The 17869-nt window shown below is 40.1% G+C and overlaps 4 protein-coding genes across 6 annotated transcripts; 3 read left to right on the forward strand and 1 right to left on the reverse strand.

The window, feature by feature from the left end:
- Positions 1 to 7268: 7268 nt before the first annotated feature.
- LOC125609183 lies at positions 7269 to 8340 on the forward strand. Its single transcript, XM_048780283.1, has 6 exons — positions 7269 to 7343; positions 7481 to 7564; positions 7635 to 7692; positions 7769 to 7852; positions 7945 to 7976; positions 8056 to 8340. Exons 2-6 carry the CDS (start codon positions 7532 to 7534, stop codon positions 8176 to 8178), a joined length of 330 nt encoding a protein of 109 aa, XP_048636240.1. The 5' UTR covers positions 7269 to 7343; positions 7481 to 7531; the 3' UTR covers positions 8179 to 8340.
- Positions 8341 to 8728: 388 nt separating this feature from the next.
- Positions 8729 to 10077, forward strand: LOC125609182. Of its 3 annotated transcripts, none has more exons than XM_048780281.1 (4): positions 8729 to 8959; positions 9053 to 9163; positions 9237 to 9310; positions 9594 to 10077. In XM_048780281.1, exons 1-4 carry the CDS (start codon positions 8815 to 8817, stop codon positions 9615 to 9617), a joined length of 354 nt encoding a protein of 117 aa, XP_048636238.1. In that variant the 5' UTR covers positions 8729 to 8814; the 3' UTR covers positions 9618 to 10077. The 3 variants fall into 3 exon arrangements, with proteins under 3 accessions (XP_048636238.1, XP_048636239.1, XP_048636237.1); XM_048780282.1 differs by having other exon boundaries at positions 8773 to 8926; XM_048780280.1 differs by having other exon boundaries at positions 8794 to 8962.
- LOC106382860 (S-adenosylmethionine decarboxylase proenzyme 3) lies at positions 9963 to 12417 on the reverse strand. Its single transcript, XM_013822941.3, has 4 exons — positions 12213 to 12417; positions 12017 to 12095; positions 11464 to 11618; positions 9963 to 11381 (listed from the first exon to the last, which is right to left on the reverse strand). Exon 4 carries the CDS (start codon positions 11230 to 11232, stop codon positions 10138 to 10140), a length of 1095 nt encoding a protein of 364 aa, XP_013678395.2. The 5' UTR covers positions 11233 to 11381; positions 11464 to 11618; positions 12017 to 12095; positions 12213 to 12417; the 3' UTR covers positions 9963 to 10137.
- Positions 12418 to 15537: 3120 nt separating this feature from the next.
- LOC106382863 (probable inactive ATP-dependent zinc metalloprotease FTSHI 3, chloroplastic) lies at positions 15538 to 17860 on the forward strand. Its single transcript, XM_013822943.3, has 4 exons — positions 15538 to 16704; positions 16773 to 17096; positions 17173 to 17473; positions 17542 to 17860. The coding sequence occupies exons 1-4, from the start codon at positions 15781 to 15783 to the stop codon at positions 17739 to 17741; spliced, it is 1749 nt and encodes a 582-aa protein (XP_013678397.2). The 5' UTR covers positions 15538 to 15780; the 3' UTR covers positions 17742 to 17860.
- The last annotated feature ends 9 nt before the right edge of the window (positions 17861 to 17869 follow it).

A 17869-nucleotide genomic window follows, 5' to 3' on the forward strand; every position in this document is an offset into this window, starting at 1 on the left:
CAATATTTGCCAAACAAAACTCTACTGAGCAGGCAAGAGGGGTTATTGATGAGCCGCCAGCTAAGCTTGGCCAGGAAGGCATCATTAAAACATTCAAAGTCTCTCACCCCCAGTCCACCCAGAGATTTAGGTTGTTTCATTTTGTCCCACGACACCCAAGCCATCTTCTTATTCCCATCCGGTCCATCCCACCAAAAGCGGGTGAGGGCCGATTGGATTCTTCTAATCAGTGATGCAGGAAGCTTGAAGCATGTCATGGAGTATGAAGGAATGGGTGAGAGGACACTCTGTAGCATCGTTAACTTTCCAGCGGTAGAGAGTTTCCGATTAGCCCAGCTCTTTGCCTTTTGTTCAATTCTACTAACTATTGAGTTGAAGAGATCTTTCTTTTTGCGCCCAAAGTGCTCGGGGAGGCCGAGATACTTGCCAACTCCTCCCTCACCATGAATTTGCAATATGCCTGCAACCCTTTCTTTCAGCGCATCCGGAGTTAGCTTGGAGTAGGTTACCGAAGATTTTGCTACATTTATGGACTGGCCGGAAGCTGCTTCATATTTTTGCCAAATCTCCTTGAGGGCTAAACTGCTGGTCTCAGTTGCTCGAACGAAAAACATAGTATCGTCCGCAAAAAGTAGATGGTTTACTTGAGGACACCCTCGCGCAACCCGGATTCCTTTTAGACGACCATTTGCTTGGGCTTTGTTACATAGTCCCGAGAGAACTTCACTACACAATATGAAGATGTATGGTGAGAGTGGGTCTCCTTGCCGGATTCCCCTACTCGGTTTAACTCTTCCTCTAGGCGAGCCGTTGATGAGGAAGGCGTATGTAACTGAAGTCACGCAAGCCATGATCAAAGTAACCCATCGGCGATGAAACCCCAATCTCAGCAGAACCTGCTCAATAAAGTTCCACTCTAATCTATCATAGGCTTTGCTCATGTCGGTCTTGACCGCCATTGAGCATCTCTTCTCAGCGTCAGAAGTCTTCAGATAATGCAAAACCTCATGCGTGATTAAGACATTATCTGAGATGGCTCTACCGGCAACAAAAGCGGACTGGTTTTCTGAGACAATAGATGGAAGCAGTGGCTGCAGCCTCTTGGATAGCAGCTTAGAAATAATCTTGTAGTATACATTGCACAGGGCTATCGGTCGATAGTCAGCCACTGATTTCGGAGACTGTATCTTCGGTATCAATCGGATAAAGGTCTCATTTACTCTGTTCGGGAGAGAACCAGTAGCAAAGAACGCTTGTATCTCCTCCACAATTTCCTTTCCAATGGAATCCCAATTGGAATGGAAGAAACTAGCTGAGAACCCATCGGGTCCGGGCGCTTTGTCGGAGTGAATCGAGAAGACTGCATCCTTTATCTCTTGCGCCGTGGGGGGGCTAATCAGTTGCTCATTCTCAGGATCAGAGATAATTGGTTGGAGTGCTTCCTCGACTATTTCTCTGCTGTCTCCGAGGCCAGTAGTGAATAATGTCTGGAAATAATTCACTATAGCTTTGCTGATTTTGTCCTCCGTGTAAACCAACTCTCCTGAAGCATCCTCGAGAACAGAGAAGGCATTGATCCGCTTACGATTTCTGGTAATAGCATGAAAGAAGCCTGAGTTTCTATCTCCCAATCGGAGCCACAGTAAGCGACTTCTCTGTTTCCAATACTCTTCTTCTTTCCTGTAGGCTTCTTGCAGTTCAGAGGTGATTTTCTGGATGAGGTTTGTATCATTTGCCATGTCCGTTTCGGCTGCTTCCAGAGCCTCCTTCATCTTATCGATAGCAAGTCTACTGTTACGTTGTTGCTTCTTACTCCAGTAGGAGATTGCGCTTCGGGTAAGAGCTATACGCTGGGTGACAGACTTATTACGAGCTTCCCTCCACGTGGTTTTGATCAGTTCCTGAACTTCAGGGTTATCTCGCAGTCGTCGATCAAAACGAAAGACGCCCCTTCTCCGCTTCTTCTCAGGTTCGAAAATGGAGGCAATAGGTTTATGATCACTTCCTCCGTATGTAAGATACACGCTTCTGGCTGTAGGGAAGCGCTCTGCCCAATTGGAGTTGGCAGCAGCTCTATCAAGCCTACATCGGACCAAGTAATCACCTCGCTGCCCTCGCCAAGAGAGAGGATCCCCCGAGTACTGCAGATCATATAGGTCTCCTTCTGAGTAAAAGGTTCGAAGATCATTGTAGGAGCTTTCAGGTCTTTGAAGTCCCCCCTCTTTCTCAGTTTCATTTAAAATGTCATTGAAATCTCCTGTAATGAACCAGGGGGCATCTCTAGCATCTGATACTGATATCAAATATGTCCACAACTCGCGGCGCTTAATATAGTCAGTGTCAGCATACACAAACGAGGAGAAGAAGCTCTTGCCCTCATATTCCACTACCGTATCGATCAGGTTAGCATTTGCTTCAATGACTTCCACTTTTACTCTTTCCTTCCAGAGTAAAGCTAAACCTCCCGCACCATGCCCCATTGGGGAAACGATCTCAAAAAAATCAAAGCCTAGCTGCTCAAGTTTCTTCATTACAAACTCATTGGGATTTTTTGTTTCAGAGAGAAAGAGGATATCCGGATCAATATCACGCTTGATATCCTTCAGATGTTGGACCGTCGAGGGATTCCCTAACCCTCGAACGTTCCAACTTACAATTTTCAAGGACCGAGAGTTGACGGATTGTGAAAATCCATCTTCCTCTTGCGGGCTGGTGGAATGAGATTGCAGAGGGGTTGGTTATCTGAGCTTCGCGTTCCTGATCTTTGCGGTTCTTCCCTGCGAGAAGCTTTACCCACTGCCCCCGTACCACCGCTGCCACGGGCTGTACTCAGCTTTCTTCTAGCCAAAGGTGGTTTGGTCTGATGGGTCTTCCTCTTCTTTGAGCAGGAGCCCTGGAGCATTTTTGGACTACTCTGAATTCTTCTTGGCCCTGGTGGTCTACCAGGTTTGCGTTTTAAGATCGGTTCTGCCATCTCAGGTGGAGCAGTCTCTATCGAGGGCCCGAGCCGTTGGAGAGCCGGAACCCGGGGGCTTACAGTAGTTGGTTCCTCTAAAGGGGTCAACTCATGGCTAGCTAACTCCGCCAGGAGCATATTAGTAGCTGCTACCTCCACCTCCCCTTCTTCTTCTGCTAGTCTAAATCTCTCTTGACGCGCCGCTCTTTCGGTAGGATCAACACAATTGGTGTACTTTGTCATGACATCTCTAACTTCTTCCATAGCTCCCTCAAGGGCTTCGTGAGGGATTTGTTGCAGTAACTGAGGTGATCCCTCCTGAAGGGGAACCCCCCTAGCAGGAGTCTCATTTACACTCCTTGAAGAGCTTGATCTTTCCAGTCTTTGAGTTTCTCCCATAGCTTGTTGTTTCCTCTCTGTTCTTGGGCTGGCCTCCCTCTGCTCCTTAGAGTATAAATTTTCTTTATTGGGGGGGGGGGATTTTGGGGAGTTGCCCCTGATTACTTCTCTATACTCCATCTGCCTTTTCTTTGCTGTACCTCTAGAGAGGGGAGTCTCTCCTCTGTCCCTAGGTGCATCATAGCGGGATCTTTTGTAGGCTGGAGGTTCTCTGTGGTAACCACCACTTAGTCTATCTTTCAGGAAATCCCGAGGTCTTTTGTACGTCTGATGCGAAGTAGTGTCATGGGTGACATCTCTTCTTCTCTCGTAGTGTGGCGGGATATTTTGGGATCTAGAGGAGACCCTGTTGTTAGAGGTTTCCCTATCGCTCCCCATATGGTGGTTCACTGAGGATTGAATTGGTGATGGATCTTTTTCCGCAAGTTGGCGTGCTGCTTCCGCTCTCTTCTGAGCTTTGAGTTCCAGACAGTCTCTGAGTTCGTGATCCAGACGACCGCAGACAGTGCAATGTTTCTCTAGTTTTTCATAAACTAGAGTGGCCGTGACCTCTTCTTCCTCCGAGAATTCCACTACAGTTTGTTTGATGAGTGGGAGCCGACCATTGATGTGGACTTTCATTCGGAATACAAGAGACGTAATCTCCGCTGTATCATAGATTCCAATGTTTTCTCCAATGGTACGTATCGTCGCCTCTGTCCACAAATGGACAGGGATTCCTTGGACCTTAATCCAGAATGGTATTAAAGATGGGAAGTCTGGTGATGTAGTTGGCTGCCATCTCTCAAGGATAATCATCCATTTAGCATAGTGGAAAGGTCGCTGCTCCAAAACCGCTAAGAGATCTGACTCCAGAGCAAACTGAAATTGGAAAGACCTTGGCCAAGGTCCGAGCCCACTGGTTTCACCTCTGTCTTCCAATGTTCAGTGAAAAAAGGGATGAGAGACCAGACTTTCTGGACTGAAGGATTGGTGACTTTGCCTATGATGGTGAGAGTATGCTTCTTGAGTAAGGCAGAGTTATCCGACGCCGGAATCTTAACTCTGGCTGTTCGCGGGGCCTGGTAGGGTTCCAATTGTAAACCCTTACCCTTATCTACAGCTGGTAAGCGTCTATGAGCCATGGTTTCAGGTTTGTAGGATACTGTGAGTATTACTATCAGAACTAGTAGCCACCAGTAAGGGAGATAGTAACTGGGGAGAGCTTTCCTAATCTGCAGACAGCTTGAGGATTAGGGTCTTTCCTTCTTCATCAGTTAAGCCCTTCTAGCAGGCATGGGTAGCCGGAGAGGTGGACGGAGACGGTCCCTCCGACCATGTCGGGGGAGTGAACCCGGCGGAAAGGTCTGCACGCTCAAATGGAGAGTTGAAATATCCACTGGATATTTCCAAAAGCAGAAAGAATTTGAAAAAGATTTCTGGTTTGCAGGAAAAAGATACTAAACCCGGAAAGAAACCGCTAGATAAACCGAGATTGCTACAAAGGTCAACTTGCTATGGACCGTTCTTGGTAAGTGTGCCTGGGAGAGAAAGTTTCTCGCACACCATGGTCAAGAAGCATCCCTAGTTGTTTCAATAAAATGAGAAGAAAGATCAATGATATTTTCTCTAGTAAATTAAGCACAATTTTTCTCTATAGATATCGTTTTTGAGATAACCGACTATGCTTAGGTTATTTGTTTTTGCTACAAACTTAATAGTATTAAATGGGTTCCAATACTCGTTTTTGTTTTGTTTTAAGGGTTCCAAACTTCCAGTACTCGCTGTGAAGCCATACAAAACTTGAATCGTGATCGTAAGCTCAATGCTATACAAGAAGTGACATTCGAAAATGAATTATTGATAAATCGTCATTAATTAGATAAAATCAAATATCATGATAATATGACATAACAAAAACACGTGATAGGTTCCCTAAAATATCCTTTAAATGTAACAACTCGTCGGCAGTTCCACCGTACTTGGTTATCTTTACAACCTTCAAAGGACATGACAGAAGGAAAGAATATTCCGACAAGCAGACGTGTGGAGGTTGCTGAGAAGAAAGGCAACACATACTCATGGAATTTTCTCTTCCAGAAGAAGACTACAACAAACTGAAACTGATCATCTAGAAAGTGTCTTTTGATAATAAGCTCTGAAGTCTTGTCAGTAGTTGTGGTTCGTGTTTGTTTGTGCTCAGAAGACATTTTGTTGCCTTGTCAATGCTGGACTGAAGTACTCGATGCTGTAAAAAAGCGAAGTACAAAAGGCTGAAGTATCTTTTTCTTTTAATGAGTTGATGTATTGTGACATCGACACTCCTCTATATTCCAATAACTCTCTCGCCCATCGTATATCAACTCTCTGGACTCTAAAATGTTCCTCTTTGCCACCACGGCTATTCACCCTCTTAAGACATCATATCAAAATCCATCTATTTCACTATCTTTTGAAACATGCAAATTGGATTGTGAACATGTTTCTAAGACAGTATCAGACCACAGTCCTCTGCTGGCTAGATATAAGACTTTTCCCCCGAGCACCACCGAAGGGAAAGACACTTCAAGCTATGAATATACAACATATTTTGAAGTTCAACAAAATTTCGGAGATGTATATAAATAGTCAAAAGTAAATATGCAAAATAACTAAATAATACCCAAAACATCAGAAGTATTTTTAATATATATTGATTCTGCATCTAAATATTCAAACTAAACATGTGTTATGTTAAGTTATACAAAATTCAAATTTATGTATCTATATTATTAAAAGGGAAGCAGTCTTTAAAAATATACTTATAAAATGTTGTTGGACCGTTTCCTTTTTTTATTTTTTGGTATTCCTTATATATTATATGTTATCCCTATTTAATCTCACTTTGTTATCAGTAAAATAAATATTATTAATTGGACTTTGGACGTTTAACTTAAAAAGGATAATTTAACTTTTGTTACAGAAAAAAAAATTTAACCAAATTAACTTTAGACCCATTTTTTTTACAAAATCCCAAATTATGAAGACCATTTTATACATAAATACATATAAATGTAACATTATTTAAATTGTATGTATTTCTAATAATAAAATATCTGTCACAAACTGATTTTTTTTAAAAAAAAAATTGATAATAGTTTGATAGAAAATTAAAAAAGGAAAAAAAAATAATACTTGCTTCACTATTTTGGTAGATTGATAATTAATATATTTATAAATAAACTTAACAATATTTGTTAAAAGAAATTTCTTATACAAGTCAAATATATATTAATATATCAAAAATTTATAAAACAAAAAACAAATTATATTTTTCTCAGTGGGTTAATAACGGTCTTTTGATTTTCAGATACTTTTACTATATTCATTTTATTATATTCTATTCCACTATATATGAGTTACTAGATCTTACGGTTCGACCACAAGTCTGATTCGGATATGAAAACTCAATGAAAATATTGTACCGGACTGAAATAATAATAATAGAACAGCTTTTAAATATTTTAGATATCTAATAATAAATATAAATTCATTTAATATTTGAGTTTACGGTCACCAAAATAATAATAATAGAACATGTTATCAAATTTTGAAAAAATTTAAAAATTTAAAAATTATTTAAACATGTTATCCAAATCCAAACTAAACTCTCAAAGATATGAACTGACGCAAAACTAAAGTTATAAATACTCAGAGTTGGACTTGATGCTTTAATGCACTTTATAAGAAGATTATCATGACACTAAGCAGGGTGAACAACACAAAAGTATGCGTAAATGGTTTTAAAGATGCACATTGGGCTACCTAGGAAAACTAATTTTATAAGGCCCATTGGTTAAAACCTATTAACAGCCCAGTTAGGGTGATAAACATCATCAACCATGAGCACAAAAAGCTATTTAAACTCTTGGTTTGAAACCGCCTCATGAACACGAAGCTCTGTAAGCAAGCTGTAAAGTAAACCTTTCCACCACCAGCGTCAAGCGTTCTTCGTCGTCGTGATTATCTGGTACGCTTCAATGTGTTAACCTTCTGCGAATTTGTGGGACTGGCTTTGCTTTCCCGAGAAAGTATGTTTAGCTTTTAGTGAGAGCTGTAATCCATTTAGGGTGTGATCTGCTTAACATTTTTATGAATTTACCACAGGTGAGACCATATATCTACCCAAATCGAAGATCAAACCCTGATTAGCCGATCATGACGCTGAATTTGAGATCCGTAATTGCCCAGGTAGATCGATAATCTGGCTTTGAGTATTCCTTTATCTGATTTTTTTTTGCTTGATTGGGTCTGGACGCAGGCACATCGAAGTTGGAGATCGGTTGCGCCTCGCTGCAACTTCTCGTCATCTACTCGTGGTAAGATTCTCTGATTTTGATTGGACATAGATGGTTGGTGGTGGTGGGTTTAGATATGTTTGTATTTGGAATGTAGAGTCAAAAAACGGACAAGGAAAAAGAGCTGTGTGTACTATCTTCATAATTCGAGGTCTAGCAATGGGTGTGGGATATGTCATAGGTATTAATGATTATGAACGAGTTTATTCTCTGAAATTGAAATATCCCTCGAGTTACAGCTTCTTTGGTTTCTTTTTTGTTTTTTGTATTAAGGGGAGGTTTATTGGCACGATTGGGTCCAAGAGGTAAAAGCATAATCATTAAACATTATGTGAACGACAGTTGATTGCTAGTATTCATATTTGATCATCTTGTGTGTTTCAGAACCAGAGGAAGTATGATGAAAACATTGAATACTTTGAACGTTCCGAGAAGATGTGGGCTCAGTTTGCGGCGGAAGATCGACTGAGGTCACGAGCTGCTCTAATGTCTGATCGAAAGTACTAAACTATCTCTCCAAGATGTTTGTATAGAATAAGGAATAAACTATCTGTAACTTGCCTCTAGAAGAGGAAATGTTTTTGGTCAGGAATTGAGCCGTCTTTGGGATTATTCCACCTGTGGCTTCTAAAGCAATTGCTGGTCCAAACCAAATAGATTTTTTTTTCAGGACTCGGGCTATGACCCCGACAGTGTTCAATGCTTAGGAACGGGACATTTTTCGGATCGGTTCGGTTCGGATAATGTCGGGTTCAGATCGGGTTTCTATTTTTTTTTATAAAACCTGAAGTGAGACCATATTACAAATAACTCGGGTTTAAAACTCCCAAAAAACGAAAAAGATCCCGAAAACCCGAGTTAAATCCAGGAAAACCCAAAAACTATTAGGTTATTCGTGTAGTTTGGTTTTTTAAAGATATTTTTATTTATAAAGTATATTTTATATATATTAAAATTTAAAATAATTAATATCTTAAAATATTCAAAAAATATTCGGTTATCCATTCGGTCTTCAGTTCAGTCCAGTTCTGTTTTGGTTTTTTGTATTTAGAGATATAGAAAATCGTTCGGGGTTTTTTCTAATTTTTGAACCGGTTTTGGTCTTGGTTTTTTCAGTTCGGCTCGGTTCGGATTTTGGATAGTATGCCCATGAGTAATTTTAGCTTTACCCCTTTCGAGAGAGAAGAAGCAAAACCTAAATTCCTGATCATGCCGCCGAGTAATCTGAGAGCCGTCGTTGCGCAGATGTACCGGGGTGGGTCTCGCAACTTATCCTCATCGCCTCTTGGTAGTACGCATCAAATTTGTTTATGAGTCGGTTTCTGATTTATGAATATATATATATATATATATATAATATGTTTTTCGTTTGTGATCTCAGGAGAGGCTACGAGGGGTTTGAAGAGTAGAGATTCATCTTTGGTGCCAAGGAAGAAGAATCCTTCTGTTCTCCCATGGGTGGTGGCTGGTTATACAGTTAGCTTTGTTCGGAGTAATGCTTCGTATATCTTCTTTTTCATTACTTACAATACATACTTGTGATTGCTTCTTTTTCCATACCTCAGGTAGGATGAATTTACGTCGACGCCAGCGGATGTTGGATAAACAGATAGAATCAAACAATTTGCTACGTGAACAGGTAATTGTTTTTGTCCTTTATCTTTTTCGTTGTTTTGAGAGAAACTATTGGAGTTTGGTTATCTATTTTCTCTGTAGTCTAGATAAGTTTGTAACTTAGGAGTCAAGTTTAGAGCGTAGATACTCCTTCAGTCTCTCTGTTCGAGTTAATATATGTGTGAGATCTTCATTCATATCAAGCTATCAATACACAGAAATTTCCAGAGTCTCTCTGTTTCTCTTTAGAAAAACCACAAACGATACTTGCATATATATTCTTACATCTGTGTGTGTTTTTTTTTCAGGTGATGAAGGCGGATTCACTCTAATTCTATGCGGGGATTCTCTAATGAAATAAGATCTTGTGAGCAGTATGTGTTTTGGATGCTCATGTTGTCAAACCTTTATGTTTTTTTTTTTCTTTTTAATGGGTTTGTATTATTATTACATCAACACTCCTCTATTTTCAACAACTGATTTGTCTTTTCAGTGCCGGACTCTTCTATTTTCAACAACTGATTTGTCTTTTCAGTGCCGGTCATCAATAAACCTTGTTTTTGGTACTTTTTTTCTTTCTCTTCTTCGCCATTATAATCATGCTACAAAACTTGAGAACAAGAACAAGAAAAGCACACAATTGCTTCAGGTTCGACATTACAAGGAAAACGCCATAATAGCATAATAATAGTCTCCCATATATTATAAAAACCAAATTCATACAAAGCACGATAAACACAAACACACTTGCTTGACAAGGAGATTACCTCTACTTCTCAAGACCTTATTCATATTATATTAAGAAGCAAAAACAGAAAAGCTCAAAAGTAGTTTTGGATAATAAAAGTTCTGCTAGATACCCTCGTCCTTCTCGTCCTCGCTGCTGCAACTACTATTGTTGCTGCTCCACTCACACTTCAACGTAGACCTAGGCGACCCACAGTACTTGCCTAGCTTCTCAAACGTCTGATACATCACCGTCCCACTCTCTTCCCCCAAAGACTCAAACGTCCTCTCTCTGCATCCATAATCTTCCAAGTCCACACTGATCTCAGGCTTGTACGCGTTCACCCCAACGCTCGAGTGCACCGCCACAGAGAATTGCTTCGGCTCGAAGCAAGAGAGAACCCTCGTAACAAGCTGGCTCAGGTCCATAGTGTTGAAGTCATAACCCACAGCTTCAAAGCTAGCGTAGCTGAACCCATCCTCAGGGGTCACGTGGATAGTGGAGATCGCATCTCCTTCGATGGAGTTCATAGAGTAGCCACACGGCTCGAACTCAAAGTCGCAGATATGGGACTTAGGGAGGATCTTTCTGATTCCAGAGTTGTCAGTCATTGTTCCCGTCTCGCCGTTCTTGTAGAAGACAGAGGCTTTCTCCCTGTCTAGACCAGTCATGCACATCTCAAGCGTGTAAACATTATTGTTGCTAGAGGACTGGGAAGAGGAGGCAGCGTAGACATGCCATTTCTTAGTCTCGTCATCGTTACCCATCAAGTAGGCGACGCTGTTCAAGCCGAGCTTAGTAAAGTGACCATCGAGAACAGAGACTTCTTCAGAGAAGCTTCTGTGAGGAAAAGGCTGCCCCTCGGGGCAGAGGAAGGAGCCGCGAGTGTACTTAACAGATTTCACACTCAGAGAGAGCTCACCGGCGAGCTTGAGAAGCGGCGGGATGGAGAGGAGGAGCTTGGTGGTGCCGCAAGTCTTGATGATGACTTTGTAAGGGTAGACAAAGAAGCTTGACTCAGAGAGGACGTAAGAGTCCAAATGATCGTTGGAGAGAGAGGAAACGATCTCGCAGGCAGCGGGAGTGAGTATTTGGTCAAGCTGGGACCTGGTCAGAGCACGGAGACCAAGTCCCTTGGTATCTTGGAAGATGCTTGGCTCGAGGAAAGAGACCTCGAGGCGCTTCTCGTAGCCTTCGAAGCCGATTGCGGATAAGGCCATTGTAGGAGGAGAGAACGATTGGTTTGGGGAACCAAGCAGAAACGGAGCTTAGAAGAAAGTAAAATTGTAAACTGGAAAAATAAGGAAAAGCGATAACTAATATTAGGAGACTCGGTGCACGCTACAACTCAGGATGGCCTCTTAGCGCACTGCAAAGAAAGTAAAAAAAATGTTAAGAAACTTTAATGAATGAGGAAGAGTAGTAAAATGATGGGGAAGACGAAGGTTTACGTTGGAGTAGACAGAAGATTTGAATTTCTTGATTCCACCGTTGGGGCGAACGTCTTCAATGCTGTAACCGAGGGGAGCTTCGTAAAATAAGGAACTACTAGACGACGACTTTTTATTACCACCTTTCGATTCCATCATAAGCTCATTCACGCGTTCTGTCATTACAAGACCAAACAAAACCATATGTGTTAGGTAAAGAGTAACCACGCTCAACAGAGAAACTCATCAATGTTATTACAAGACTAAAAACATATGGTTAAATAAAGAGGAGGAACAGAGATTCAATGTTCAAAGTTTGTGTTTTTTTTTAATTTACGGATCTCGAATAAAACATGAGACGTTAAGCATATCGGTTAATCAGATGGCACATGATTGTAAAATGTTTCATCAGATCTACAACTATGATGAACCTCTAAGATTACGGCTAATCATTAAAATGTAAAAATTATGAAATTAGATCAAGCAATAACGAATATCAATATCAATCTCCATCAGAATTATCAATCGCTTATACAAAATCATATGATACTGTATAGATCAATTAAAAACTTACATATATTATATGAGTTAAGATAAAGATCACGAATTGCAAAATCCCTCCTTTCCAGATATCAAACGAAACCCTCAAAAACCTGAAATTCGAAACAATCGTTAAGAAAACAATTCCATCAAAACGAACAATCAGAGCTACGAAAGAGATATTAATTGAATGAAATAGATCTATAGATCAAAAGAGATCAAAAGCTCACCAGATCAAGATGATTCAGGAAACCGAAAGACTTTGAACAATAAAAACTCTTGAGACGATATCGAAGAGATAAAAAGAGAAAAGCCTAATTTGAGAGAAACGCTTGTGAATGATTTGGTAATAATGAGGCAATGAAGAAGCGTTTTCTGAAGAGACAAGGAGGACAGAGATCGTCCTTTATATAACGCCTGTCCTAAAGTTACGCGCCACGTGATTTACGATTTTACCCTTATAACTTAATAAGAAAGGTTTTCGCGTTAAAAATGCGTTAACCTCTCTCCTTGACCCTTTATTTTCAAACGATTTACTAAAATTACTAGTATTCTACCCCTACTTCGTAGGGGAAAATTAAATAATTAACTTATTATGTTAGAATGGTGAGTTTGCTATTCAGATAGCATTTAAACATAAATCACGGGAAGTATTATAAGATGTTATCATCATAACTCTTATTTATCTTTGCCAGAACAAAAATAAAAAAAAATATCAATATGAAAGAAACCAAACAGAATATGATGCTTCTTCATGTTCAAAAAGTCAGTAAAATACAGCATTTATACCTGTAATTCCATTTTTGGTGATAGACTTTCTGGGTAGTATTAGATTTTCTTCTCTTTTCCACATCAGTCAATCACTATTTATTTGCTTTGAAATACAATTCCGTTAAGAATGCAAAGCCTGAAACTAAATAATTTCAAAACTAAACAATACAAATCTTTCTGCTATATTTTTTACTCTGCCTTTTTCGAAAAAAAAATTCATATGAACGTACACACACCACCATTAATACCTGCAAAATCCAAATCTCTCCAAAATCACAGTACCAGTGTCAATCTCTTTCAGACGTCATTTTAAACTCCACCGCCACAATCCCTATCAATCTAAAAACTTGTCTATGCTGAACTTTAAGTATTAATCCAGGCGATGAAGGAACTGATCGAGATCAAAATTGAAATTTAGGAAAGAAGAAAAAAATTGTTGTTTTGCTTCTTTGATAATGGAGAAGATTGAGAAGAACAAAAGAAATAACAGAGCATAAGTTTGCAGACAAAAAATCGTATAAGAAAACAAACAGTTAGAGATCGTGATCAGTTAATTTGGAACGTGGACTGAAATATTCTGAAAATATTGCCGAAAATTAGGGATCAAAATATTTTTTGTTCTTGAATTAATTATTTTCTGGTTTTTCAAAAACATTTTCCATGTGTCAAAATCTGATTCGTTAGGCGACTTGCGCTTTAGTATATAAAGGATTACTTCTAAACCCCTTTTTAATATGTGGAAACGGTAGGTGCTTGACTACTTATTTGTTTTAAGGAAAAAAGTTTCTCAGCTACACCATGTTTAGTATAATATGGTTCAAACCATCCAGAGTTTAGAAATGTGTCGAAACCTACACGATGTATATGATAATACATGCCACATATACGACGTTAATAAAATCATGGTGCCAACATCATAACGAGGTTTAATTGATTTTAGCTTAAATAATTGGGGTCAGAACGTAATTTCTTAAAGTTAAACTCCAATTAACAAAACCCGACCTGATCCGTTCGATAAACCCGACCCACACTTAACCATTTTCCCCAAATCGATTTCATTAGGGTTCTAAACAAGAAAAAATTCGAAATTTCGAAAAGAGAGTGAGAGATTCGTCAGAGACAAAGAGAGATTGCAGAGACATAGAGAGAGATCGATTCAGTTTCGGCGACGAATCCGGATGTGGTAATTGAAGGTCTCACCAGGTGAGAAGATAATGGCGGGCGAAGATTTTGCCTTCTATCAACAGAAAATACCTGGTTACTATCTAGGAATCGGTATCAGAAACGAACAAGTCGGTTCTGTGCATTCGGTTCATTCACCTTATTTCTTCCTTGATGAAAATGTTCTTCCCATTGGATCTGCAGTGTTTGCTGCCTTAGCCGAGATGTATATACAAGACCATCAAAATCAAACCAAGTCTGGACAACGAAGAAGTCTTACGACCCATGGAAACTGAATCGATCTCTCTCTCTGTCTCTGCAATCTCTCTTTGTCTCTGACGAATCTCTCACTCTCTTTTCAAAATTCCCAATTTTTTTTCTTGTTTAGAACCCTAATGAAATCGATTTGGGGGAAATGGTTAAGTGTGGGTCGGGTTTATCGAACGGGTCGGGTCGGGTTTTGTTAATTGGAGTTTAACTTTAAGAAATTACGCTCTGACCCCAATTATTTAAGCTAAAATCAATTAAACCTCGTTATGATGTTGGCACCATATTTTTATTAACGTTGTATATGTGACATGTATTATCATATATTTCGTATAGGTTTCGACACATTTCTAAACTCTGGATGGTTTGCACCATATTATACTAAACATGGTGTAGCTGAGAAACTTTTTTCCTTGTTTTAAATTGCTTTTTTCCTGCTACCACTAGGATAATTATTTAATTCCTTAAACATTCTTTTTGGACATGCACTATATTTTTGGACAAATTATCTTTCGGCCGAGCAAAGATACGTGGACCGTTTGGGCGGATAGCTCGAGGTGAGCTGTCTGTCACGTAACTTGGGCTGACAGAATCAATTTCTATTATTTTTTCCTCTTACCTGCACCGCTAAATGACAAAACGACCCCTCCCGTGACTCACTCATGACTCAGGAGCCCATTTGTCAACAAAAGTACAACATAAAAATATAATTCTGTAAAAAGTAAATTCAATTAACATTTGACTTTTACGTAATTATTCTAGTCAAAAGTTAACCCAATCAACATAATTATGCGACAACTCTAGTCAAACATAATTAAAACTTTTTCTATGATGAGAGTTCTTTCTACAAACACAAGTCACTATCTATAAATGGCTGGACGGATCATATACCTTCTTTACCAAGATATTGCAAGAAAGGAATCAGAGCGTTTCTGATAAGAATTCCCCCCCCACCCTAATTTGACCAATACGATATAAAAAGAATATATTCTAACAAAAAAGATAAAGAATGAGTAAAGAACTGAAACTGTTGACAAGAAAAAAAAAGAAAAAGAAAACTCAAATCCTTGTGTATGGGTACAGGTTATTAGCCAAACTCGGTTTCTTATGGTTGAACCGGTTTGGCAATTGTCTTCTCATAATCCACTTCCAAACGCACATACATGGGATGAATAAATCATTTTTTTGCTACAACTGGTACTTACCTCACACAAGCAAGAATTAACAACATTAGTGTCTCCATTGTTCACTTAGTAGTTAGAAGTAAAGATAAAACTATCCATCAAGCTAATCATGTCCCCAAATCAGCCCATTTATATCCAATGGGCTATTGTGTCTTACTTTTCTATTGGATAGTCCAATAACCGCTAGAGTCGTCATAATATTTTTTTTTTTTCCGTCAAAATTGTTTGGAGCTTTTGCGAGCTCTTATCCTTTCAATTGAAACAGCAGCCAGCTTCAAGACGATAACTTTTTCCAATTCAATCTTCCCACAAGCATCACGTTACGCTTGGTGGGCTTTCGTAAGATTTCGGTTTTTATTTCAAATGTTTCGCCCGATGAACAACGCATGATTCAGCTTCCCAGGAACGAGATTCAATGGCTACTACTTTCAATGTTCTCTGTACACATACATGGGATGATCGGTTTCATCTTAAAGTAGCTAATCCTCCGGATAGATTCAGCAGAACAGAGTACTCGAGGATTAGTGCGCTTAACCTTAGTGTCGCTCGGACAAAGAATCTGTCGTTTAGTTGTCGGAGACTTGGTCGGTTTTCTTGTAATAGCGAGGTTAAACGTCTGGTGGTGAATGGTGAAAATGGTACGAGTAAAGGAACGAGAAGAAGAAGATTTTCTCTTAGGCTTCGACCTAGGCTACGTTTACTGAGCATGAGACTTGGCAGATTCGATCTCAGAGCGTCACTGGAAGACTTCAGATTGTTTTTGAGAAAGAACATCAAAAGAGTGATCTTATCTACTGGCGTGGCGGTTATCTTCGGACTCTGTTATCTGTTCTTGAGGCTAACAGCTGTTCCCTCTCCATCCATCGTTCCTTACTCAGACTTCGTAACGAATCTTCGAGGTGGTTCTGTCTCAAAGGTTTTGCTCGAAGAAGGTTCTCGTCGAATCTATTACAACACTGCTGAGGAGAACGTTGAGGTTGTTGAAGATGTTGACACTGAAGTAGCAGTTACGGGAGACGTTCGGCCAAAGATTCGAGCTTTGGCTCCTGTGTGGAAGTACGTGACGAGGAAAGTAGATCATGATGAGAAGTTTCTTCTTGGTTTGATGAGGGAGAAAGGGATTACTTATAGCTCAGCTCCTCAATCTGCGTTGAAGTCAATGAGAACCGTTTTGTTAACTATCATCACTCTATGGATTCCTTTAACTCCTCTTATGTGGCTTCTCTATCGGCAGCTCTCAGCATCCAGCAGCCCTGCGAAGAAACGACGGTCTAAAAATCCCACAGTTGGATTCGATGACGTGGAGGGAGTTGATTCTGCTAAAGACGAGCTCGTTGAGGTAATAATAAGATTCAGTTAATTCAACTTTCTAGGCTTAGTTTATGATGTTCTGTCTTGATTTTGTAGATAGTGTCATGTCTTCAAGGAAGTATAAACTACAAGAAGCTAGGAGCGAGACTACCTAGAGGCGTGCTTTTAGTCGGTCCACCAGGGACTGGTAAGACCTTGTTGGCTCGAGCCGTAGCCGGAGAGGCTGGAGTTCCCTTCTTCTCTGTTTCCGCTAGCGAGTTTGTTGAAATGTTTGTCGGAAGAGGCGCTGCGAGGATCAGAGATCTCTTCAGTGCAGCCAGGAAGAACTCGCCTTCCATTATATTCATCGACGAGCTCGATGCGGTTGGTGGGAAACGCGGTAGAAGTTTCAACGATGAACGTGACCAGACCCTAAACCAAGTAATGAATCAAACCTTTACAAACATTTTAATTAACTAGTTGCCATTTGCTGAGATGGTTTTTTCCCTTTTTGTAGTTGCTTACTGAGATGGATGGATTCGAGTCAGACATAAAAGTCATTGTAATCGCAGCAACCAACCGACCAGAAGCGTTAGACCCTGCTCTTTGTCGGCCAGGAAGATTCTCTAGAAAAGTTGTGGTTGCAGAACCGGACCAAGAAGGACGTAGGAAAATCTTGGCCGTACATTTGAGAGACGTTCCTCTAGAAGAAGATGCGTTTCTCATTTGTGATCTGGTTGCGTCTCTGACTCCCGGATTCGTAGGTGCTGATCTCGCCAATATCGTCAATGAAGCTGCATTGCTCGCTGCTCGTAGAGGTTAGCCTTTTGGTTCGTATAATATTGTTGCTTCCCGGGTGTGTTAAAAGAGATGATTGTTTTTTCAGGCGGGGAAGCTGTGGCAAGGGAGGATATAATGGAAGCTATAGAGAGGGCGAAGTATGGGATCAATGATAAGGAAGTGAAGACGAGGACGTTGGGAAATGAGCTCAGCAAGCTGTTCCCATGGATGCCTTCTTTGGCTGGGAGGAACGGACCTGATCAAGACGGTTTACAAGGACCCTTAGGTTATCGATCTCTTAGCTAAACCAAACCGGTTAGAGAGCAAATCCACTGATAAGAAGTCTCTTTGTATCTGAATTTTGTTGAAATGTACGTTTTTGTATGCGTTCCTATCTCTGTTTAGTGTTTACAAAGCGTTTTTGATTAAACAAG

Source organism: Brassica napus, chromosome A5, assembly GCF_020379485.1.
Source record: "Brassica napus cultivar Da-Ae chromosome A5, Da-Ae, whole genome shotgun sequence".
Lineage (NCBI taxonomy): Eukaryota > Viridiplantae > Streptophyta > Magnoliopsida > Brassicales > Brassicaceae > Brassica > Brassica napus.

Coding starts and splice junctions, on each gene's coding strand:
- LOC125609182 (XM_048780280.1), top strand. CDS start 8,815: ATGCCCATGAGTAATTTTAGCTTTACCCCTTTCGAGAGAGAAGAAGCA. Junction 8,963..9,052: donor ATCCTCATCGCCTCTTGGTA/GTACGCATCAAA, acceptor TTGTGATCTCAG/GAGAGGCTACGAGGGGTTTG. Junction 9,311..9,593: donor ACAATTTGCTACGTGAACAG/GTAATTGTTTTT, acceptor TTTTTTTTTCAG/GTGATGAAGGCGGATTCACT.
- LOC106382860 (XM_013822941.3), bottom strand. CDS start 11,232: ATGGCCTTATCCGCAATCGGCTTCGAAGGCTACGAGAAGCGCCTCGAG.
- LOC125609183 (XM_048780283.1), top strand. CDS start 7,532: ATGACGCTGAATTTGAGATCCGTAATTGCCCAG. Junction 7,565..7,634: donor TGAGATCCGTAATTGCCCAG/GTAGATCGATAA, acceptor GTCTGGACGCAG/GCACATCGAAGTTGGAGATC. Junction 7,853..7,944: donor GGGTGTGGGATATGTCATAG/GTATTAATGATT, acceptor TTTTGTATTAAG/GGGAGGTTTATTGGCACGAT.
- LOC106382863 (XM_013822943.3), top strand. CDS start 15,781: ATGGCTACTACTTTCAATGTTCTCTGTACACATACATGGGATGATCGG. Junction 16,705..16,772: donor CTAAAGACGAGCTCGTTGAG/GTAATAATAAGA, acceptor TTGATTTTGTAG/ATAGTGTCATGTCTTCAAGG. Junction 17,097..17,172: donor GTGACCAGACCCTAAACCAA/GTAATGAATCAA, acceptor CCCTTTTTGTAG/TTGCTTACTGAGATGGATGG.